This window comes from Lepidochelys olivacea (assembly GCF_965140295.1).
Source record: "Lepidochelys olivacea isolate rLepOli2 genome assembly, chromosome: 9".
NCBI classification, from domain to species: Eukaryota; Metazoa; Chordata; order Testudines; family Cheloniidae; genus Lepidochelys; species Lepidochelys olivacea.
The window spans coordinates 53,923,276-53,948,278 of NC_140419.1; the positions used below are offsets into that span (position 1 = coordinate 53,923,276).

At 49.8% G+C, this 25,003-nt stretch overlaps 1 protein-coding gene across 1 annotated transcript in view; it reads left to right on the top strand.

Annotated features, from left to right (window-relative positions):
- Positions 1–25,003, top strand: part of RAB6B (RAB6B, member RAS oncogene family) — a 127,899-nt gene that overhangs the window by 96,282 nt on the left and 6,614 nt on the right. Inside the window, exons 5-7 of the mRNA XM_084638910.1 lie at positions 10,477–10,588; positions 15,094–15,187; positions 18,480–18,546. Of these exons, the coding sequence (XP_084495036.1) occupies positions 10,477–10,588; positions 15,094–15,187; positions 18,480–18,546 (273 nt within the window). The remainder of the gene's footprint in view (positions 1–10,476; positions 10,589–15,093; positions 15,188–18,479; positions 18,547–25,003) is intronic.

Genomic DNA, 25,003 nt, shown 5'->3' on the forward strand with positions numbered 1-25,003 from the left:
ACCAGACTCACGGTCTCGAGCCAGGCACCGTTCACGACACCGTACTCATCCACATCCCGGGATAGCAGGCATTCGTATGCCAGCCCGGCCTCCCCTCAGAGCTGACAGTCGGTGGACCAGGCGAGTCCAGCGGGTCAGCCGGCTCCAATGGTGCCACAGCAATTGCAGTGGCACGAGGCTCTCTGGCCAGCGCCCTGGTACCAATGGACCTCATGGGCCCCGACGCAGCCCCCGGTGGTGGCTCGCTCAGTGACCGGGGCCTCGAAAAGACCATCGGCCTCCCTCCCTAAGCCCCTCCGGAAGGGGTCAGTGGAGTGCTCTTCTCCAGCCCCACACTCAGAAGCGGACCAAGCATTGGGTTCTGCGGCACAAGTGGGGACGCAGAGCACCACGCCCCCATCCTCATCCTTCCCTGATGAGGCAATCACGGCGCCTCCTAATCCTGTTCCCCAGGAGGACACAAAAGCCCACCGAGAACTCTTGAAAAGGGTGGCTTCGAGCCTCAACCTACAGGCTGAAGAGGTGGAGGAGCCTTCGGACTCCCTCTTTGATGTCCTCTCAGCCACAGCACCGGCCAGGGTGGCCCTTCCTCTCCATGAAGGGGTGGTGAAGATCTCCAATGCCCTGTGGCAGACCCCGTCTTCCCTGCCCACCATATCTAAGAGGGCAGAGTGGAAGTATTTTGTGCCCACTAAGGAGCATGACTATCTATACACACATCTTGTCCTAACTCCCTAGTAGTCGAGGCAGTCAACCACAAGGAGCGTCAGGGCATCATGGCTCCTCTTGTCTGGGTTGTCCAGCGAGCCACAGAGCTCTCCACAGGACCTCCCCTTCAATGGCAAGGCCCTGTTCATGGAGCAAACAGACATGAAATTACATGGTCTCAAGAACTCTTGCACGACCTTAAAGACTTTTGGTCTCTATGTCCCGGCCCTGGCCAGGACCAAGTTCAAGCTTCATTAGGCACCCAGACAGGCCACCCACTCCAGATACAAGCCTCCTTATGAAAAATCGAGAGACTATAAGAAACATCTTGGCCTGCTCCCCAGCCTGGCCCCTCTAGGGGTAAGCAGGCAGGCAAGTGCCACTTTTGATGGGACGCCCGGGTATGGTTTACCAGTCTGCACCAGGAATCTGCCCGACCTACCCTTCTCCAATCGCTATGTTCTTTCCTCCTGGAGTGGTCGCGACTGACCTTGGACCGTTGGGTCCTCAACACCATCTCCCTGGGCTACACCCTCCAGTTTCTGTCTACCCCACCTACTCACCCTCCCACCCAGTCCCTCTTCAGGAACCCTTCTAACAAGAGCTTACTTGACCAGGAGGTGAGGTGGCTCCTTCACCTAGAAGCGGTGGAGGTCATGCCTGCAGAGTTCAAATACAAAGGATACTACTCCAGCTATTTCCTTATCCCGAAGGCCAAAGGGGGCCTCAGGCCCATCCTGGACCTGTGAGGCCTAAACCAGTACATGGTAAAACTCAAGTTCCTCATGGTCTCCCTGGCCTCCATCACTCCCTCCCTGGATGCCGGAGACTGGTTCGCCGCCCTCCATCTCCAAGATGCATACTTCCACATTCATATATTCAAGGGCCACAGGCATTTCCTCTGCTTCATGGTAGGATGGGAACACTACCAGTTCACTGTCCTTCCATTTGGCCTCTTGACGGCACCCAGAGACTTCACAAAGTGTATGTCTGTGGTGGCGGGCTCCAGATCTTCCCCTTCCTCGACAACTGGCTGGTCAAAGTCAGCTCCAGATCACAGGAACAGGACCATGTAACACACCTCCTGTCCACATGGACCACGCTGGGGCTGCTGGTAAACAACACCAAATCCACGTTGGTACGGGTACAATGTATAGAGTTAATTGGTGCGATTCTCGATGCGACATCGGCCAGAGCTTCCCTCCCACCGGACAGGTTTGAAACCTTGAGGGAACTCATCGGGGTGATCATGAGGTTTCCCATGACAACTGCCAGGGTGTGCCTCCAACTCCTGGGTCACATGTCAGTGTGAACGTATGTGGTACGTCACGCCAGACTCAGGATGTGGCCCCTTCAGCTCTGGCTGACCTCGACATTCTCCCAGTCCAGAGACAGGCTGGACAAAGTCCTCACCATGCCCGAGCCCATTCTAGCCTCCCTCTGTTGATGGTCCACCCCGGAGAACATGCTCTGAGGAGTCCCATTCAGGAGCTAACCCCCAACAATAGAATTGGTGTCCGATCTGTCGGACTTGGGGTGGGGAGCCTATGTGCGAAACCTCCAGACCCAAGGCCTGTGGTCCGTGCAGGAACTAGCCCTGGAGGGAGTTCCCCCGCCACCGATTGTGAGAGCGCACTCAACAAGGGCACAAGCCTCGTCGGCTGCCTTTCTGGCTCATGTCCTTATTCAGGACACTTGTAGGGCTGCTACATGGTTATCGATTCACACATTCATCTCCCATTATGCTATCATCTCCCAGACCAGGGAGGACACCGGGTTCAGCAGGGCAGTTCTCTGTCCCGAGTGTCTGTGAACTCCTACCTACCTCCAACAGAAATAGCTTGGAATCACCTACTGTGGAATACACATGAGCAATCACTCAAAGAAGAAAAGACAGTTACCTTTTCTGTAAATGGTGTTCTTTGAGATGTATTGCTCATGTCCATTCCACATCCCGCCCTCCTTCCCCACTATCAGAGTTGTCTGGCAAAAAGGAACCGAGGGTGGGGGGGAGCGTGCAGTGCCTCTTTTACCACACCAGGGGTCTCTAGGGGCACTCCCCCTACAGGTACTGCTAGTGGAAAATCTTCTGGCACCGGTGCACATGGCGAGCACGCACATGTTTTGTGGAATGGGCATGAGCAACACATCTCTAAGAATACAAGTTACGGAAAAGGTAACTGTCTTATCTTGACTTTAGCAAAGCTTTTGATATGGTCTCCCACAGTATTTTTGCCAGCAAGTTAAAAAAGTATGGATTGGATGAATGGACTATCAGGTGGATAGAAAGCTGGCTAGATTGTCGGGCTCAACAGGTAGGGATCAACGGTTCCATGTCTTGTTGGCAGCCGGTATCAAGCGGAGTGCTCCAGGTGTTGGTCCTGGGGCCAGTTTTGTTCAACATCTTTATTAATGATCTGGATGATGGGATGAATTGCACCCTCAGCAAGCTCACAGATGACACTAAGATGGGGGGGTAGGCGGAGAGGTACATACACTGGAGGGTAGGGATAGGGTCCAGAGTGACCTAGACAAATTGGAGGATTGGGCCAAAAGTAATCTGATGAGGTTCAACAAGGACAAGTGCAGAGGTCTGCACTTAGGAAGGAAGAATCCGATGCACTGCTACAGGCTGGGGACTGACTGGCTAAGCAGCAGTTCTGCAGAAAAGGACCCAGGGATTACAGTGGAAGAGAAGCTGGATATGAGTCAGCAGTGTGCCCTTGTTGCCAAGAAGGCCAAAGGCATATTTGTCTGTATTAGTAGGAGTATTCCCAGCAGATCGAGGGATATGATTATTCCCCTCTATTATTCCCCTCTATTGGTGAGGCATCTGGAGTATTGCGTCCAGTTTTGGTCCCCCCACTACAGAAGGGATGTGGACAAATTAGAGGGAGTCCAGCGAAGGACAGTGTGGGCTCTGGGGCACATGACTTATGAGGAGAGGCTGAGGGAACTGGGGTTATTTAGTCTGCAGAAGAGAAGATTGAGGGGGGCTTTGATAGCAGCCTTCAATTACCTGAAGGGGGGTTCCAAAGAGGATGGAGCTCAGCTGTTCTCAGTGTTGGCAGATGACAGAACAAGAAGCAATGGTCTCAAGTTGCACTGGGGGAGGTCTAGGTTGGATATTCGGAAACACTATTTCACTAGGAGGATGGTGAAGCACTAGAATCGGTTACCTAGGAAGGTGGTGGAATCTCCATCCTTAGAGGTTTTTAAGGCCCGGCTTCACAAAGCCCTGGCTGGGATGGTTTAGTTGGTGTTGGTCCTGCTTTGAGCAAGGGATTGGACTAGATGACCTCCTGAGGTCTCTTCCAGCGCTAATATTCTATGACTCTAACATCTCACAGTCTGCTTTGGACTTGTCTTGGAATAATTTTGTATCATTTGCAAACTTTGCCACTTCACCCCCTTTTCCAGATCATTAATGAATAGGTTGAACAGTACAGGTCCCAGGAAAGATCATTGGGGAACCCTCCTGTTCATCTCTCTCCATTGTGAAAACTGACCATTTATTCCTACCCTTTGTTTCCTGTATTTTAACCAGTTACTGACCCATGAGAGGACCTTCCTTCTTATCCCATGGCTACTTAGTTTCCTTCGGAGGCTTTGGTGAGGGACCTTGTCAAAGGCTTTCTGAAAGTCCAAGTATACTATATTGACTGGATCACCCTTCTCCACATGCTTGTTGACTCCCTCAAAGAATTCTAATAGACTGGGGAGGCATGATTTCCCTTTACAAAATCCGTGTTGACTCTTCCCTAACAGATTGTGTTTCTCTATGTGTGTGATGATTCTGTTCTTTACTAGAGTTTCTACCAATTTGACTGGTACTGAAGTCAGGCTCATTGGCCTGTAATTGCGAGGATCTCCTCTGGAGCCCTTTTCAAAACTCGGCTTTACATTAGCTATCTTCCAGTCATCTGGTACAGAAGCTGATTTAAGTGATAGGTTACATACCACAGTTCGTAGTTCTGCAATTTCATGTCTGAGTTCCTTCAGAACTCTTGGGTGAATACCATCTGGTCCTGACAACTCATTACTGTTTAGTTTATCAGTCTGTTCTAAAACCTCTTATATTGATGCATCAGTCTGGGACAATACTTCAGCTCTGTTGCCCAAAAAGAATAGCTCTGATGTGAGAATCTCCCTCACATCCTCTGCAGTGAAGACAGATGCAAAGAATTCATTTAGCTTCTCTGCAAAGGTCTTGTCTTTCTTGAGTGCTCATTTAACACCTTTGTTGTCTAGTGCCCCCACTGCCTGTTAGTTTTTGCATCTTTAGCAAGTTGCTTCTCAAATTCCTTCTTGCCCTGCCTTTTTACACTTTTACATTTTACTTGCCAGAATTGATGCTCCTTACAGTTTTCCTTATTAGGATTTGACTTCAAAATTTTAAAGGATGCTTTTTCCCTCAGCATGGTCACTAATCAACAATACCTCGAATGGAGGCTCCCCGGGCAGAGACCGTGTCTTTTTCTCACTGCCAAGCACCATTCATCCCTATGATGCTAGAGACAAATATACTCCATTCTGAACTATTCTTTGATGCCTGAGTTCCCCCCACCCATGTGCTGTCTCAGAAAGGGTTGCCTGTTTCTGCTCAGTCGTGTGCAGGTCGGAGATGTGCTCCAGAGTCCTTCACATGGTCAGCAGCAGCACAGCTGTAACTGGTACAATCTGGTGTAAGTGGTGCAGATGAGCTTAGGAACTACAAAGGACTTTGCATGCTTGCTCCTGACGGACCTTGTGCACTGCTCAGATGGGTGGGCCTGTAGGCAGGGAGCTAGATCCTATCTTCATAGAATCATAGAATCATAGAATATCAGGGCTGGAAGGGACCTCAGGAGGTCATCTAGTCCAACCCCCTACTCAAAAGCAGGACCCATCCCCAATTAAATCATCCCAGCCAGGGCTTTGTCAAACCTGACCTTAAAAACTTCTAAGGAAGGAGATTCCACCACCTCCCTAGGCAACGCATTCCAGTGTTTCACCACCCTCCTAGTGAAAAAGTTTTTCCTAATATCCAACCTAAACCTCCCCCACTGCAACTTGAGACCATTACTCCTTGTCCTGTCCTCTTCCACCACTGAGAATAGTCTAGAACCATCCTCTCTGGAACTACCTCTCAGGTAGTTGAAAGCAGCTATCAAATCCCCCCTCATTCTTCTCTTCTGCAGACTAAACAATCCCAGTTCCCTCAGCCTCTCCTCATAACTCATGTGTTCCAGACCCCTAATCATTTTTGTTGCCCTTTGCTGGACTCTCTCCGGTTTATCCACATCCTTCTTGTAGTGTGGGGCCCAAAACTGGACACAGTACTCCAGATGAGGCCTCACCAATGTCGAATAGAGGGGGACGATCACGTCCCTCGATCTGCTCGCTATGCCCCTACTTATACATCCCAAAATGCCATTGGCCTTCTTGGCAACAAGGGCACACTGCTGGCTCATATCCAGCTTCTTGTCCACTGTCACCCCTAGGTCCTTTTCCGCAGAATTGCTGCCTAGCCATTTGGTCCCTAGTCTGTAGCTGGATGAAGACTAGGGACCTAGCCATTTGGTCCCTAGTCTTCATGGAGAGTGGCACTGCATGTAGGGCTGGCCAGCCACAGTCCACCTTTCTTAATGTCCATTCCATAACTAGGAAGAGGATGCCCCAGAAGTGATTGATTTGTAATCTCTGCATCCATCCAAGGGCAGGTGATTTCACGGGAAAGACAGTTGGGCTTTCATGTCAACAGATGCTGGACAAACATGTCTAGGATTTATTTCTTGGATAGAAGTGGTGGGACAGATCCTCAGTGGGTGTGAATCGCTGCAGCTCCACTGAAGTCAATAGCGCTATGCTGATTGACTCCCATTGAGGAACTAGCCAATCATATGATATAGCTCGTGGATTGAATCATACAAGACGTCAGTGAGAAGACTGCTTGTACTCTTCGTAGCTAGCTGCATGTTTATTTTTGTAAAATTCTATTTGAGATTTGCTATCTCAGAAGAGCCACTTTTAGATAAGAACATAAGAACGGCCATACTGGGTCAGACCAATGGTCCATCTAGCTCAGTATCCTGTCTTCCAACAGTGGCCAATGCCAGGTGCCCCAGAGGGAATGAACAGACCAGGTAATCATTGAGTGATCCATCCCCTGTCGCCCATTCCCAGCTTCTGGCAAACAGAGGCTAGGGACACCATCCCTGCCCATCCCGGCTAATAGCCATTGATGGACCTAGAACATTTGTGTACTTTGTGTGCTTTCCTAAAGAGGGAGTCCTGTATGACACCCTAACAATGGCCAGGCCTACCTTTCAGATTCAGCAGACATGGGCAAAGCAGCACATCGGAGGAGATTTCCTCAGCGACCCAGAGTGTCCTGCACCCCCAAAAACATTCTAGAAGAACGTGGAAACCCACAGCCTGGGCGGTCGAGCTGGCTGCATGAGCAATGGATGAGGGTGCAGGCAGTAAACCTGGGTGGGTGCAGAAGAAACTGGGGACGAATTGCATCTTGGGAATTTGCACACACTGAGTGTGTGTGTGACTGGAAAGACCAGGTTGGGAGGTGTGGTAAAAGGAGGTGTGGAATAAATGCAGGTTGGAGTGTCTGGAATGAATACATGAAGTGGCTGTGAGAGGGACAAGAAGGCAATGCAGGCATGCAAATACATGTAAATGAATTCATATTTATGCAATTTACCCTATCCTGAGGATTCTCAGCTAGCTCTTCACCAATGCAGCAGCTGTGAAGCAAGGACAAAGATTCAGAACCAGGCCTGGCCTGTGTACACTGGTAATGAGAGGTGCCCAAACAAGTCAGTCCTGTCCAGCGAGAAGGCAGTCTCCATGCTGAAGAAGAATTGCAGGCTGCTCTGCTGCTACAGAGATTGAAAATGAGACCCAGTGCCTTTCCGCTGCTTGGGAGCTCGAAGGCAAGGCCAGCTTTTGGCACGCTGACCTTTCTTTCTGCTTTGTATTCAGCTCCCATTGGTGGCACGGGCGTGGGGTTTTTGTTGTGGCTGCTAACAGAAATGGAAATGCAAAGTGACAGAGAAGTGACACAGTGGCAGGGAGGTGGCTGCAACAGGAGCATGGCAGGGTTATGGAGCTGATCTGGGGATGTATTGCTCATTCACAATGTGTTGCTAAAAGGCTCCTCAGGACAGGACTACTCCCAAAGTCCCTGTTTCAGTTGTTGTGCCTCCTCTCTACGTGCTCTCTCTGAAGGGTGGTGGGTTCTCCACAGAGTTCCAGAGCAGAGACTGGGCCTGGCCCTTTGTGTATTGAGCTGAGTTACCGGCTGGAGAAACAGTCCCCAGAGAAGCTACGTTCATGAGAGAATATGTCATCCTCAGCAGAGTGAACCTCTCAGCTGTTGTAGATTCAAGGGGTGGGTCGGGTGTCATCCCAGCAGGCGTTGGGTAGAACTGGCGCATGCAGCCAGTGTGGCAGTGACATGTGGAGCTCAGTACGCAGGTGGGAAGTTATGGACAAAAGTGACAGCAACCGCTGACGGTTCTTTTTCCTCATTTTCCTTCATGGTCTGACCTTCCACCCCGTACCTCTCCTCAGGCCCTTTCTCCTGCACCCTCTCTCTCCTTAGAGACTGTCTGGCATTCACACATGCCTTTGTTTCCACTCTCAGCCCCATTCCTCCTTCTGCAGACTCCTTGAACATGGGATCTCTTCCAGCCTGCATGACCCCTTCCCCCAGCTCCCCTTGCCATCAGCCTCTTCCCACCATAGACTCCTGCCACCAATGCTGTTAATATCCTTCTCTTGGCTACTCCCTCACCCCTCCCCGTCCTGCCCCCTGTGCAGACTAGTCCCCCTGTGCAACTGGGTGTTAAATGCTCCCATGCATTCACGGTCGGGGCAGCATGTCACACTCTGCACAGAGCAGTGGAGAACCAGGGCCATTGTCCTCACTCTCCATCACCTTTCCGATGCCCTCAAACCAATTCGTCACCTCCAATTCTTCTCCCACTCTTCCGACATCTCCGTCAGCCTCTCTTTGGTGGGTTTCAACTATGCAGCTCTTCCTATGTGCCCCCCAAGCTCTGCCCCTCTCCCCCTCTATGGTCTCCCTTTAGTGCCCTTTAGAGGGTAACATGGGTTGGACCAGGAAGGGATCTCCCCTTGCACTAGCCAAGGAGAAGGGGGCAATGTGAATGCTCCTCCTTACTTTAGCCCCTGCTGATCTCTCATGCTCCCGTGGGTTTGTCAGGCACCTCTCCGTTGATGACTCCCCAGTCTAATTATCTTTCTGTTCATCTCTTCTGCCCTTCTCCAGTATTTCCTCTGGAAGGGCTCACCCGGACGCTTAACTGGCTCTGTCCCTGTAAGCACCGTCTTTCCTGTTGCACAAGCCACTCACTTGATGTTCTCTTTTCCCTGATTTCTTTCCTTCTCCCTTCATGTCCCAGCCCACGAGGCACTGTACAGCTCCATGCTTGCCTGTAGTGTAACATAAAGGACAATATGTAATGAGATAAGGTGAGTGAGGTAATCTCTTTTACTGAACCTCACCCTCCTTGTCTCTAATATCCTGGGACCAAGACAGCTACAACACCACTGCAAACAATACTTAATGGCACTGTTACAAATGCTTTGCACTTAGTGCCTTTCTGTAAACACCGCAGTATAAACTTTACATTTTTAAATCTCACAATATCCCTGTCAAGTGTGATCAGACCCTGTCAGGATTCCTTCCCTACTCTGAACTCTAGGGTACAGCTGTGGGGACCCGCATGAAAGACCCCCTAAGCTTATTCTTACCAGCTTAGGTTAAAAACTTCCCCAAGGTACACATTTTGCCTTGTCCTTGAACAGTATGCTGCCACCACCAAGCGTTTTAAACAAAGAACAGGGAAAGAGACCACTTGGAGACATCTTCCCCTCAAAATATCCCCCCAAGCTCTACACACCCCCTTTCCCTGGGGAAGCTTGAGAATAATATCCTAACCAATTGGTTACAAAATCATCAAAAACCCAAACCCCTAGATCTTGGAACAGAGCTCCTGGAAAAATCAGTCAGGTTCTTAAAAGAAGGGTTTTATTAAAAAAGAGAAAGATAAAAATCATCTCTGTAAAATCAGGATGGAAAATACTTTACAGGGTATTCAGATTCAAAACACAGAGTATCCCCCTCTGGGCAAAACCTTAAAGTTACAGAAAACAGGAATAACCTCCCTCTTAACACAGGGAAAATTCACATAAAACAAAAGATAAACTAATCTGCCTTGCCTGGTTTACCTATACTGGTTGCAATATTGGAGACTTGGATTAGGATGGGTTGGAGAAGATGGATTTCTGTCTGGCCTCTCTCAGTCCCAAGAGAGAACAACCATGTAAACAAAGAGCACAAAACAAAAGCCTTTCCTCCTGCTCCCCCGTCCCAAGATTTGAAAGTATCTTGTCCCCTTATTGGTCCTTTGGGTCAGGTGCCAGCCAGGTTAGCTGAGCTTCTTAATCCTTTACAGGCAACAGGATGTTGCCTCTGGCCAGGAGGGATTTTATAGCGCTGTATACAGAAAGGTGGTTACCCTTCCCTTTATATTTATTACAGACCCTGAGATAAACTGAGACACCACAGATTTTACCTGACTTGTCCAAAGTGACCCAGAATCCAATTCTCTTCTCAGTGACACCAGTGTAAAACCAGGATTAACTCGACAGAAGTCAACCGAGTTACCACAGCAGATCACACAATTGGCAAAAATCATTCTCTTTCTCACAGCCGCCTGCACTGTTCTGTCTCCTCACTTACAGATCTCAACTCCTTCCAGCAGACATCCAAATGGATTGATGATGTCAGGACAGAAAGGGGAGGTGATGTCATCATTATGCTAGTGGGTAACAAGACGGACCTCGCAGACAAGAGGTAAAGGAGGGGCTGGGGGCCGGGAGGGTGGGAACCGGATAGGGAAGAGAACGGCATTATCCTTACAGCCCAGCAGTTCTAGAGCAGATTCTCAGATGTCACAGCTGATAAGCACTGACGTACCATTGGGAGACCGGTTGGAAGACTGGCCATGTTCAAATCGCTGCCACAACTGCAACCCCCTTTTTCCTGATCTGCCCCATGGTAACTCAGTGGTATCCTACTGAGTTTGACATTTTGGCTTGGGGGGGGGGCACTGAAATACTGTGAGTGTCAGATTGTCTGATCAAGTGTCATTACTGGGGTTACTTGGTACCCCAAGCACTGGGGTGCCCGTAGCCTGCTCAGCGTACCACGTGTTAGAGGCAATGACTGGAGGTATTGCAGCAGCTAGGCCCTGCTGCGCTAGCCCTGTTGGGTCCCGGTAACCACTGAGACACATGGCTCAGAGAGAGCTTTGTACTGGGGCTGTCAGGAAAGGGGAAGGCCGCACACAAACTAGGGACAGAGACTAAGTGAACAATAGCAGCCAAGTAGAGAACCAGGGCTCTGCAGGGCTAATGCCAGGGGTGCCCGCTCCAGGCCACTCTCTGTCCCAGCAAATAAGCCTTTGAGGGTTCCCAAGCCAGACTCAGTTAATGTCTCTCATGGGGGCCCCTCTGCACTGGTTCTGTGCCCAGCTGCGACTGCTCCCCCAGAAGTCCCATGCAGACCTGCCCCAGCTGGAGCATCCAGCAGTCACAGCGGCCCTGTGCACAGTTCCCCCATTCCCGGGAATTCTCTCCAAACCAGAGCCCAGCCACCGCCCACCTCAGGATCTTCCCCCTTACCTGGCCAGGGGCAGGGAGTGCAATTTGGGGGGGGGGGGGAGGGGAAGCTGATGGGAAATGTAGTCCCCTGCTTTACAGGTCCATGACCAGTGTTACTGGAGTAACCCCCTGCTGACAGCTCCTTCCATAAGCAGATCAGTTTCTATGTGTGCAAAGCTCCTGGCCATGGCTGCTAGTCTACAGGAACCTGTCTCCCTCCTAGCAGCCTGTCTTGCCTTTTATAGGGGTCCTGAGCCTGACTGCAGTAGGTGCAGCAGCCCCTGATTGGTCTAGCTCAGGGACATGCTGCCAGCAGGCACGCAGTTGGGGGTAGGGTGACCAGATGTCCCGATTTTATAGGGACAGCCCGATATTTGGAGCTTTGTATTATATAGACTCCTGTTACCCCCCACTTGCTGTCTGGTCACCCTAGCTGGGGGATCCTGGCCCACAGGTCCCAATCAGCCTGGACCAAAATATGAGCTGTTGAAGACAGGCTGGGAAGAAGTGGGCATTTCTGGTTGTGGCGGCTGACTAATAATGCCTAGCCCTTATCCAGACAGCTCAAAGTGCTCTCCCAAGAGGTAAGCGTCATTCTCCTTACTGTACAGAGCCAAAGGCCTTGGTCCTCAGAGCTATTTGGGCACCCAACACACATTGATTTTAGTGAGAGATAGGGCATCCTTTGAGGCTATGGGCCAAAGTAAGTTAGCCTGTAGGCCAGGGGCAGAGCTGCGACTAGAATCCCAGGTCTCCTGTGGCCCAGTTCAGTGCACTATCAACTCAGTCACACTGCCCACATGTTAAGAGCTGCTGACAAAAAAATTCCAGGATGAAATGGAATTCCACTGAAATTCACCAGAGTAAATGGGAGGGGAGGGGGACAAAATGGAACAAAAAGATAAACTCTTTGCAAGAAATGCAGTGCTTCTAGGCAGGTGTCTGATAGGAGCTCCCTCCAGCATCCTGGTGAACAGAACAGTTGGAATTCAGTGGTAGGGAAATAAGGGCTTTGCATTTCGAGACACCCTGTGAAACAGCTCTCTGGGAGCTAGAGAGCTGGGGACCCAGCCTCCTGCAGGAGTGGAATAGAGCCACAGCCTCTTCCCATCCTGGAGCAGGGATTGCAAGGGTAGCATCCCTTTAGCATCAGTGCCACGCTGATTGAACAGAGAAGGTGAGTGTGCTAGAGGCCAGTGAGAGCAATCTGGCAGCAAAGAATGGGTACTGCAGGGGAGAACTGTCGCTCTGGGGATGGAGAGATGGAGTTTTCCAGATTCTGGGGCGGAGTAGATAGAGTGAGTAAGAGGGTGCAGAGGGGTGGATAAAGTAGAGAGACAGGAAGGGAGCCTGTGCTCTGGAGATGGTAGGGGGATGTGGTAGTAGAGATCTGGGCAGGCAGAGGGAGGTGGAGTTCCTGGTTTCCACTGAAGAAAGCTGAGTTGTCAGAATCACACTCATACTGCTGGGAGGTGGGGGAGGGCCCCCACTCTCCTTGTGGCCCTCCAAGACACCAGGAAACATGCTGCTGTATCAGACAAAGTGGCTCCAGGCAGCTATCCAGCAATCTGTGGGCAAAAGGAGCTGCAGGTGGAGGGCAGAGAAAGGGGCCAAACAGCAGCCAGCCTTCAACCCATTAACAGCTAGAAGAGCTTCCAATTCCCCCCTCTGTTGCCACTGTTGAGGAATTTGGCATTCATCTTAGAGAAGTGTGTCCCTGGGGGTGCTCCGCTGCAGGTGTGTCTGAGTCCCTGCGCTGCTGATGGAGAACTGCGGTAGCTGTGTCCATTGGGCCTGCACATGCACGGTCTCTCCTCCATGGATGCGTTCTTGCAGCATAGCAGTGGGCTTTCCCAGGGCCTGTCTGCGGCGAGAGGAGAGGGAAGAAGGGCTGCATTAAGCTAAGTTTTGCAGGACTTCCAGCTTCCATTGTTCTCCCGCTTCTCCAAGGAGAGGTCTGAGGCGCCAGTTGTTCCTTCAGGCCTCCAGAAAGCAGCTGAGGAGACAGGGAATGTGGATGTCAAGTCAGAAGAATGGATTTGACAGGCATCAGAAGGCTGGCTGCCCTATGGAGACAGACCGATCTAGGGTATGTCTACATTGCACTTAGACACCCGCGACTGGTCCGTGCCCCCGGACTCGAGCTGATGGGGCTCTGGCTAAGTGGCTGTTTAACTGCAGTGCTGGTGCCCAGGCTGTAGGACCCTGTGCAGTGGGAGGATCCCAGAGCTCGGGCTGCAGTGCAAGCCTGTCTACACCACAATGAAACAGCCCCATGCATAGGCGCTGACTCCATGGGTGTCCGGGGCTGGAGCACCCACAGGGAAAAATTAGTGGGTGCTCTGCATCCACTGGCAGCCAAGCTCCCTGCCCTGCCCCTCCTCACCTCCTCCTCCTCCCCTGAGCATGCTGCATCCCCGCTCCTCCACCTACCTCCCAGCGCTTGCTGCCACCAAACAGCTGTAGCAAGCTCCGGGAGGGAGGGAGGAACGGGAATGTGGCACACTCAGAGGAGGAGGCGGGTCCAGGGCAGAGATTTGGGGAAGGGGTTGGAATGGGGGCGGAGTTAGGGTGGGGACTTTGGGGAAGAGGTTGGAATGGGAGTAGGAGGGGGCGGGGCAGGAGTGGAGTCAGGGCGGGGCTGGGGCAGAGGGAGGTCGAGCACCCACTGGTGCCAGTAGACATCAGTGCCTGTGGCCCAAGTCCGGTGCCCCGGGCCAGCCACAGATGTCTAAGCGCAGTGTAGATCTGGTGACTGCAGGGGCAGCTGGAGAATCTACTTTTTCCATCATTTGATCAGAAAACTGAGCTGGAGAAGCCAGCCTGTGCTGGCAGAGGGATTCAGTGTCTGCATTCACTCACGCCCACGCTGGGCCCCTCTGCACTAGGCACTTTGCTAGAATACAAGAAGAGGAGAATACTGTTTAGTGCCAATCGAACCTCATACCCTGTGCCAGCACAGAGAAAGGCCGGCAATGTATTCATTAACCCTCAAGTGCTGCCCCATGCCTGGTACGTCCTTAATGATCAACATGCCCAGGGCATGTAAAGAGGGTTCCTGCTGCAGCCCAGAGGCCGAGCTCACAGGACAGTGCCACTTTGATGGGCACAGAATAGACACTGAGAGTCCAGCCGGGAAAGGGGTTCAAATGATTTTCCCATCTCCTCACCCACACACGTGGGGCCGAATTCGGGAGGGGAGCATTGGTTCGACTGGTTCGACTCTTCCAAGCTCCACCCACAAAATATGTCCTGCCTGCTTGAGGATGCCGAAATGAGGCTCCACTCTCAGCAGATTGAGCAGATGTTTAAAGTGTGATCAGACCGGGCTCGGCTCCCCCTCCCTTGGGTTCAAACACTTCTATGCACTCTTCAGCTCCCCCTCGTTCTGTTTGCTGAGTCACAAAGGATTTAGGTACTGAAACCTTCCCTTGCCTGCACTTTGTCTGCCAGGCAGCCCATGTCATAGAGGCACAATTCATGGCATCTGTTTGTGGGGTCTTGTGGCTTTGTAGGCATGAGACGTTGACCATCTCTGCTCTGAGGTGCGAGGAAACAGGCCTGTGCTCAAGACCACAGACAACCGCAATTCTCTTCCCCTTTCTCCCTTCAGACTTTTAAGCTAGGTCCTTCCCCAGTCCTTCCCAGCAAGGTTAGAACAGTTACGGTTTTCCCTTCTCTCCTGTGTGTCCTCAGGCAGATAACAATTGAAGAGGGAGAACAGAGAGCCAAAGAACTGAGTGTCATGTTTATCGAGACCAGTGCAAAGACAGGCTACAATGTAAAACAGGTAAGGGAAGACCTGCTGCAGCCAGAATCGTAGCAAGATCATAAAGATGCAATATTGTATCTTTACTGGCTATAGAAGCAGAAAGCTCTGCCACCTTCCCCTCCATCAGTTGTTCATTTCTACATAGAGCACTCTTAGATTCCTCCTGGTGCCCTCTGGAGGGATAGATTTGCAAGACATGGTGTCCTTTTTGCACATATAAAAACTGGGATCACACATGTGAGGCCCCAAGTAGGATGCTGCCCATTGCAATATCATTCTGAGCATGACACCATACATGCCTCTTTGTCTGACATGGGCTGCACAACTCCACACTGAACTCTGAATAGGGTTAGGCAGGTGTGGCTCTAATAGGAAGCATTGCGTGGGTAGCTGGGCAGCTGTAGACGAAGAAAAACTTTGACTCAGAAACAGATTGCTAGATTTAATTAAACTGAATCCATTACAACAGGGAGGCCCTTTCATGTTAGCTGCTGCAACAGCTCTGGAGGTGAGATCACTGCTCAGTGGGATCTTTGCAGTGGGAGCTGTCTTTTCACTCTGTTAAAACCTGTTGATAATTGTTTGTTACCTGTTGTGGTGACTGCACTGGGGCCCTGAGAGCTACCACGATACAAATAACCAATAATAATGACCAGGAGGTAAATATCTCACTAGAGCAAATGAATAAACAGGGATGTGTATTCCCTTTTGCATCTCAGGGAAAGAAATCCCAGGTCACTGTACAGCCAGGACTTGGTTTAGATCCCTGAATGTAGGATTTGAAAAGTGTAATGGACAGGACACTGGAGCACAGCATTAGCTTCGAGATAAATCTAAGTACTAGCCATTGTCTTTTGCTCCTACAGCTGCAGCAGCAAAGCAGATGTAGATTCACTAAACTACAATGATAATAACAGTCAATTCTAACAGATACTTGTCCTGGCCTCAGTAATAATAAATCATGTCCTAAGATAGAAATCACCTCATTCCTTCTGCTGAATTAGAGATGTGATATAAAATTGCCTCATACTTGGGATACATGAGCAGTGCTCCTGTAATTAATCATCTAATGTAAATCATAGAATCATAGAATATCAGGATTGGAAGGGACCTCAGGAGGTCATCTAGTCCAACCCCCTGCTCAAAGCAGGACCAATCCCCAATTTATGCCACAAATCCCTAAATGGCCCCCTCAAGGATTGAACTCACAACCCTGGGTTTAGCAGGCCAATGCTCAAACCACTGAGCTATCCCTCCCCCCTATATGATACTGTTTAGAAATTATTTGAGAAGAAGAAAATATGATTTTTCACATAACACATGCAGTATCTCAGATTGCATGTTTACTACAGATGGGGATGGCTGTTCCCTGGCTGAGGTTATTTACTTTGCGGAGTAATGCAATATGAGCGCACATTGCACCACACTACAGAAAGGAAGGCTCCATGTATGCTAATAGCTTCCATGGAAGAAGTTTATGACTGTTAGCTGTGAGAGTACTTTACTAACACAATATGCTAATATGCAGTATTGCAGACTGGACCGTGGAGGCAATAGACATACAGGGGAGCGGTTTTCAGAAACAGTCTTATTTGGCACAGTAAACTGAAGGTGCAAATGATAATTTTGAAGGGCCAGCTCCCCACCTAGTGGAAATCACTGTAGCTTCAATGAAGTTTATACCAGCTGGGAATCTGCCCTAGATGTCTAGCTACTTCCTCTGCTGGTGCCATGTCTCTCAACATCCAGCCAGGAAACAGGAGACAAAATCAAAGCTGGTCTTTGATTCTAGTGGAAGGAAATGAAGGATTACTCAGCACATATCAAACTTAAATTAACCTCCTTAGAACTTTGGGCAAGTCATCCAGTCATGTGAGTAAATTGCTTCTCTCTGTTTAAATCAGACATGTTCCTTGCATCATTTCCAAGTAACTCTCTTTTCTCTTGCCAAAGAAAACAACACTTTCACAGACAAACCAGAGTGGAATTCACCCAACATTAATTGGGAAAATGCCACAAGCAGGATTTATAATCATAAAACCATGAGCAGAACACCCACCCCGGAATGCATGGGGCAGAGTCTTCTGCCTCATGTTCCTGAGTTCTGAAGCCAAAAGTTCCTTTGCTGTGCCCCACTCTGTTCCCTTACCATACCCCACTCACAGTGGTTGTCCTTGGTTAGTGAGGACACAGGGGTCAGAGGTACGTCTGTGTGAGTTCACCTCCCACCCAGGGAAGAAGGCACCTTGCTTGCTCCACCATCTGAGCACTTACTCTGGCTGGCCACCTCACCAGCCGCTCATTCCGCTTCTGCCAGCCAACTGTGGCCTTCCTCTCACCTTCCTCTCTGCTGGTCACCTTCCTCTCTGCTGGTCAGTCTCTTAGTGATTTTCAGCTTTTAGCAGGCTGCACAGAAATGCTGTCCCACCACAAGTGATTTCAGCTCCCAATTAAGCACTTAAAATAACAAAGGCTCCTAATAGAGCCTATTTAGCTCTATCTTTGAACAGTGGGGAGGAACAGGTTAAACCAGCCTAGGGACCCTTATGGAAAAGCCACATCTCCTGGCTAGGACACCTGTCCCCGCTCCTCTTACTTTCACAGGGGTCTGGCATTCGAGCCCCTGGCTGAACGAGGTCCTTTCAGATGGGGATGACCCCCTCATTTGGGACAGTTAAGCACAGTTCTAATCCTCTTTACTCATACAATAAAGACAACAACACTGATAACAACCTTTCACTACCCCTGCATTCAGTACAAAAGTGATTTGCAACCCAACACCACCCAAAGTTGATCACTTTGAACAACACCACTCTATCTGCTGGACATCTTGGTAGAGTAGGTGTGTTCATGTAAATACAGTTTTCTCCTGAAGTCTGTCCCCCTCCCAGCTAGTGTCAGGGGAGAACTCATTCAGACCCTGCTTGCATTACTAAACTGATTTAGTTACACTGATGAAAATCCATTATATAGCTGCACTTAAACCAGTGTAAATCATGTTTATACAGGGTTAGTTTAATCCCTTTATTTCCTGGATTAAGTTAAATCGGTATAAAGTGATTTTTAAATCCATTTAGTTACACCAGTGTGAGTTTTCTACCATGAACAAGACCTTACACATTGACCTGGTCACACCAGAGTGGAAGTGACACATCTCTCAGTCCCCAGTCTAGCTTCACCAACATTGCACATAATGAGTTTTGCTGTTCTCAGTTGTGTCAAATACAGAATGAAAAGTGATGGCTATGGATACAAACCCTGAACTTCAGTGACAGATTCCTTCTCTTTCTTACCCCCCGACCTACGCCAGCTGTTCCGACGTGTTGCATCTGCCCTTCCCGGCATGGAGAGCGTTCAAGAGAAGAGCAAAGAAGGAAGTATCCTTTTTTTAATGAAACTACCAAACTCTTCTATTGCACTGTTCAGCCATCGATCTCAAAGGTCAGTACATTGTCCCCCAAGGAAAACTGAGGCTCAGGGAGGTGACAGTCACACAGCATGGCTGTGCACTCAGAGCCCACAAACAGTGTAGTGATGGCATAGTTCTCTGAGCCCAGCCCAGCACCTCAAGCCTGGGCACCCTGACGCCATCTGAAACAGGCCCTGGCACCATTGTCTACAGCATGGGCGGATGAAGCACGGCACCTGGACCTCAGGCATCCTTGCACTGCCTGATGAGCGCAGGGCTCGGAGCCTGCCATGTGACACATGCACGGACATGTTCATGCCCTGAGCCTAGGCGCTGTTGAGCTGCCTGAGCTGCTGGGTGAACTCCGAGCCCACATCCCCATACGTTATCCCACATGTGACATGTAGTCCCACGCCTTCATTTGCTCAAGTCCTGTGAGAATCCTGGTGGCACAGCAGAGTTTGCTGACTCCACATCCCCTGTTGTCAGATGTACATGCAGATACAGTGGTGTCTCACACCTGCCTCCCCTCCAGAGCTGTGCAAAGTCCCAGCACGGGCCCCTGAGCCCATTTCCCCTGCAGGCCCCCAGGCCTGGCTAGGCTTCACAGAGCAGGCATGAGCCAGTGGATGAAAACACAAGACTTCCTAGATGGCTCACGTTTGCAATCAGCAAACACTGCCAGGGTCTTTTGTTCAGACAGGTCATTTCTGTCCTGTCCACAGGCAGGGCAGGCTGTGAACTCCTCACTCACGTGGGTGTGGAGTTACTCATGCGAGTAACCAAATTGACTTCAATGGGGCTACTCTGTGCCCAAGCACACACTATTTTGTGCTAGGGGTTTCCAGTCTGGCCCTTAGCTAGTCATGAATCCTATATACAATACTTGGGAGCTGACAAACATCCATAAAGCTGCAGAATCCAGAGCCTCCAGTGCACCGTCCCTCGTCCTTGTTTGCACAGAGTGGGCTGGGAATTCCAGCTGGGTTTATTCGGGGCTGGGCTGCCTCACCCTGCTCTGTGTCACCAGACCTGTAGAAAATAGGGCTGAAGTGGGGAACAGCACTGGAAAGAGGGGGTTGAGGACTTAATAATGTGTGTGTGTGGACGTGATGAGGAGAGGATGAAGGAAAACAGCCTTGTACATAAAGAGAAGGAGTCCTGATGGGAGTGGCCAGGTGCAAGGGTGACGGGGTTGGGCAAAGGAACCATATCTGGAGTTGGAGAGTGAGAGAAATCCCATGGGTCAGAGGAGTTGAGCACAGAGGGGACAGATTTGTGGCTGTTAGTGGCATGCGTGGGGCCAGGATGCTCCTTTGAGAGACACTGAAGGTCAGAATTAGGGAGTTAGGAGCCTGATGATGCCAATAGGTGCCTAGGGGGATTTTCCAAAGCACCTGAGTGGGTTTGGTGCCTAACTCCCATTGAAATCAATTGGAATTAGGCACCAGCCCTGCTTGGGTGCTTTGGAAAATCCCATTGGATGCCAGTTTGCACTCGACAACTAAATACAGAGCCCCCAGGGGCACTGGGGAGTGCTGGGGGCTCTGGTAAGACCCGGGAGGGTGGCGAAGCGCCATGTCAGGGGTGGGCCTTAGGGGTGGGGTGGTGTTTTGTAACAGGCCAGTACTTATCTTTGGCTGAGGGTGTGGAGGGCCTAGCAGATGAAAACTTCCCTTGCATAAAAGAGCCAGCACCCCGTCAGTCATTACGTGCAGCGACGGCTGAAGAGAGCTGGGGGGCTGGTGTGCACTTGTGTTGAGCTGGATTTGTTACGGCTCCAGCCCTGCACACTCAGAGTCACTGGCTGGCAGAGGCAGGAATTAGCTTCAGTTTCTACCAGAAAAGACTACCTTCTCCTCTCTGGCAGGGTGTGACATGGAGCCCAGCTGTAGCTGTGAGCTCCCACACAGCCAGTGCTCTTCTGGCTCCTCACTCCCGCAGAGACAAGCCGGCATGGCAGTGCCCCACACAGCATTGTTCCCTGCAGCAAAGAGCCAGGCTGGGAATGGAGAAGCTGCGCCCTTCCCTCAGACTGCCTCCTCTAGTACAGGATGCCCACTGGGAGCAGGCTGGCCTTGGTGCTAGAGAGAGAGCAGAGAAAGAGAGGTACAAAGTGAGCACAAAGGGGCTGGGATGAATCAAGATCCCAGGGGTTCCTGTCTAGCAAGGTATCATTGTCAAAAGGGCTCGAGAATCATGGTGCAGGCCAGGTTTTCAAAAGAGCTCTGCCCCTAAAACAGGACAGGGAGCCCAAAGTGCTCAGCACCCAGCCGCTCCCAAGGGGACGCTCCTGGCCAGATTTTCAAGATTCTCAGTGCCCAGTGTGCTGCACTCTTGAAAATCATGGCCTTGCCGCCTCATCCTTCAGCTGATACAATTAACCCAAGTCTTTCCATACTTCCCTGGCAGTTGTCCAGGTGGCTCTCTAGCTTCTTTTTTATTATTTTTATAAAGGAGCCCATCATCATGGTCCGTCTGATGGAAGGTAAAGATTTCCTGGCACAGCGGATAACGCTGTTGGCTTCTGCAATATTCCCTAAGGCTTTGTGTGAACCATTGTTTAGTACAGCATGGTCCCTGCATTGGGTTACACAGTCATTACACAGCCCTGGCACTAGTGGGTGCATGGGAGCCACTCTCCGGGCTTAAAATTGATGCCCCAGTTTTTTCCTCCAAGCCACCAGAAAGTGCCAATGCTCGAAATCTTGCTCCTCATGCCAAGCAAATGCAGTAAAACCAGCTGAAGTATTGCTCTGTTATTATTGTATCAGTATTCCAGTAATGCCCGCTGCATGCTAGGCTCTGTCTACACACTGGACCTGCTCCAAAGAGCAGCGCCAGTCAGCACAGCCTGAGGTTCCAATGCCCAAGCGATGTTACTCCTAATTCTGCTCTGATAACATGATGTCCCAGTAACCTTAGTCCTGCAGCCAAGCCAGGACCCAAGTTATGCCAGAATGCCATTCCAGCCCTCCTTTGGGATCAGCACCGAGGGATGAGACACCCTCCAGCACCAAGGGATGAGACACCAGTGCCATTGCGGCACTTCTCTGCTAAGACTCGAGCACTGCTCCAAACAGAGAATAGCATTGTCTAAGGGACATTATTTCTGCCCGCAGGCTAAGGACAGCAATAATGGAGATACTTGTAACCCCTTAATACTCCACGGGAATGTGTAGAGGCCATTTGGAAAGCGGAGCATTCCACGGACCGTCAGTATTGAAGCTGCAGTCTGGGACATAGCATTTTTCTGGTCTGATGCTTTTGGAATGCTGGGAGACGAGCCATGCTTTCCCAACGCAGAGGCCAACTAGAGGGTGTTAGAGTGGCGCAGCTAATAAAATACCCTTAGGCCTCCAAACAAACTCACTCAAGTGGAGAGAAGCCATCAGGCACATATGTGTATGTCCCCTGTGACTATGCAATCACATCCAACATGCTAGAAGGAAAAGAGTCATTAATGCACTGGTTCTTTTCCTTCGGTTCCAAAGGGCCCATGTAACTACTTGGAGGCTGGAGCTGAAGGGCTGGCTCAGTGCTTTATGGCTGGGCTTGGCAGGATTAGAGTTCGATTTTTTTAGAATTTTGACAGATGTATATTGATGTATTTTTAAGCCTATTTTTTCAACTTACATTTTTACAGTTGCACCAAATCATGTGTGTTAAGCATTTTTTCAGTGTTTATCTAATTAAATGTTCACGATTGTGGGAAATTATGGTGGGAGCCAGACAATAATTATTTAATGACAATAGATGTTGAAATTCAAAAAGTTAAAGCTTTATAACCATTAAAACACAATTAACAACATCACATGGCAAAATATACAAAGTAAAGCTCCTTAAATCAAACTGTAAAACATTCTCAAAGCACATTTTTCTCACGTTGCCTAGCTGCACATTTCGATTATTATCAATGGAAATACTGTTTCATCGGTTTGTGTACGTACAGTGAGCTCCACATTTGCCGATACAAATCTCATCATTCCACACGTCTGTGTGGTTCATGCCTAGCACTCTTTAGATTTTGCTTTTGTTTCCTCACCCTTTTATTCCGCATTGGCTAGCACAGGCAGGAGCTTTGGCATTACAAATCAGAGCAATGTATCAGCAAAGACCCCTAACCCAGTTTACTAGGGTATCAAGTCAAACACAAAAGCCAGGCTCATTCTGATTCATCCATGCAGTGGTGCCTCTGCCATCGCCACAGTTGGAAAGCTTGAGAAGCAACAGAATCTGGATTTCTCTTCCACAAACTGGGGTTTTAGTTTTCAAACAGAACCATTCTCCCATAGAGGTAAGACACTCCAGAGTGCAGGAATCCTATCTAACATCATTCAATCTTCGGAGGTTGAAGGCTGTATGGCCACACCCTGCCATATCTTACTGGTTTACATAAGACCTCACAATGTTTTTAGACAGTATTCTTCATACAAAATGTCATGACAGAGGCAGAATAGAAAGGAAATCCTTGAGTTTGATATAGTGATGCACAAAGGCAGAATGACAGAGAAAGCTGAGCTGTAAGACCTGAAGCTGGGGCAGATGCTGGTTGCCTGGGAGGAAGATTGCAGCAGGCTTTCTAATGCTACGGGTCCAGGACATCTGGGGTTGCACTTGCCAGCAGGGGTGGATGGCCAAGACAGCTGGGGTATGCACTGATTCAGCATGTCCCACAGGTAGCCGCTGCAAGCTGGGCTCCTGTGGAGATCCTAGTGGATTTACAGGGCCTCCAAAGCAGCAGAACTCCACAGTTCCACCTGTCCTTCTATGGGTAAAGTCTGTGTGCAGGGCCAGGCTGCAGCAGGGAGGTGCCTTGTGTATCTAGCTGCACCATCAGGTGTGCATCCAGCATGCTGTGTGAGCAGATCTCTCAAACAGACCTCTCCTGTTTAAGGCTCTAGAACATGTGCTTTATAAAATGACTAGTGACAAAGGTACCTGAGAAGGGAGGCACCCAGAGCTCTGAGGCCCAAAGCTGACATCAGAATTTGCTTCCCGCATTGCATCCCTCCCTGGTGGTGATGTAAAGTCACCAGTGGATGAAGTCTGCCAGCAGCAGATGGGTTTGTTTTTCTGTTGGGACTGACAACCCATCACAGCTCTATCGGCCCCTCCATGAGCCTGGATTGCAACTCTGTAAAAGAGCTCAGCAGTAGGATCAGTAGGATCAATACCTTTAGTGCTGGACTCTTGGATTTCTACCCAGCCTTCCAAAGGAAACACATCAGGCAGTTGCTACTTCTGCCTCAAGGAAAGGTATTGTCCAGGGATCGCTGTTCCCAGCTGCCATCCCATAGGGCTAGCAGAACAGGCAGCTGAACGACCTAAACCAACTTATCTTTCCAGTTTTGCAGGGGGGCATGCTGGGAGTTGTTCGCAGGAGGGCTGGCCCACCCATTTTGGATCAGAGAAGTCACACAGTGAGTCACCTAGAAGCTCAAACTCGACTGTTCCTGAATTCCAAAGCTTTCACTACGTTTTTGTAGGTTTTTCCTCGGCCCTGTCTCCTTCCAGCCAAAAGTATCCACCATGCTTGCTACAAAGGGTCCTGTAACTGCAATTACAGTGTAGTGCTACTGTGGTTTTGCTTTCTGAGATCTGTAATTAGTGCTGATCCCTGTCACCAGAAAGTTGGCTACGTGACTGAGAGGAATTACAACCTGAATATGATGTAGTTAATATACCTGGATATACCCACAAGGGGTAATGATAAGTAATTCAGTGGTGTAGCTAACCCACTCATGATATAAATGGTGCTTGTGATTACACACTGAAAAGCAAAAATCACACTTGAATTACACTGTAACTACAATGTAGCCACCCTTTAATCACACAGTACCCTTATTATAGTGTGATCAAAGTACCATAATACCATGAAGGAGACTATTGTTTTTCATGGTACTTTTGACTCACACAAAGGCTCTGAACTTGACACAGGGTAGGGCAAGAAGTGAGCAGCTTAGGCTGCAGCAAGATGGATTTAGGTTGGATACTAGGACAAACTTTCTAACTCTAAGGAGAATTAAGCTCTGGAACAGGTTCCCTAGGGAGGGCTGCAGAATTCCTGTCATTGGGAGTGGTTTAGAACAGGTTGGACAAGTGCCCTCAGAGATCATTTAGGTTTACTTGGCCTTGCCTTTGCCGAGGGGGCAGAACTTGATGATCTCTTCAGATCCTTTCCAGCCGTACATTTCTATGATCACCTTACCAGCACTGAGCCTTAGTTAAGTCAGGAAGGGTCTGCCTAGCCAGAGCTCATTGCAGGACCAGGGCCTAAACTTGTCAGGATCAGAAACCTTGCAGTACAGCTCATCTTCTACGCTTTGCAGACTGGAAGGTTGAGATGAGATTGGGAAAGCTGCTGAGCTTTCTGATTCCTATTTGAAACATCCCTTTTTAGATTCACCCCTCGTTAGTTCTCA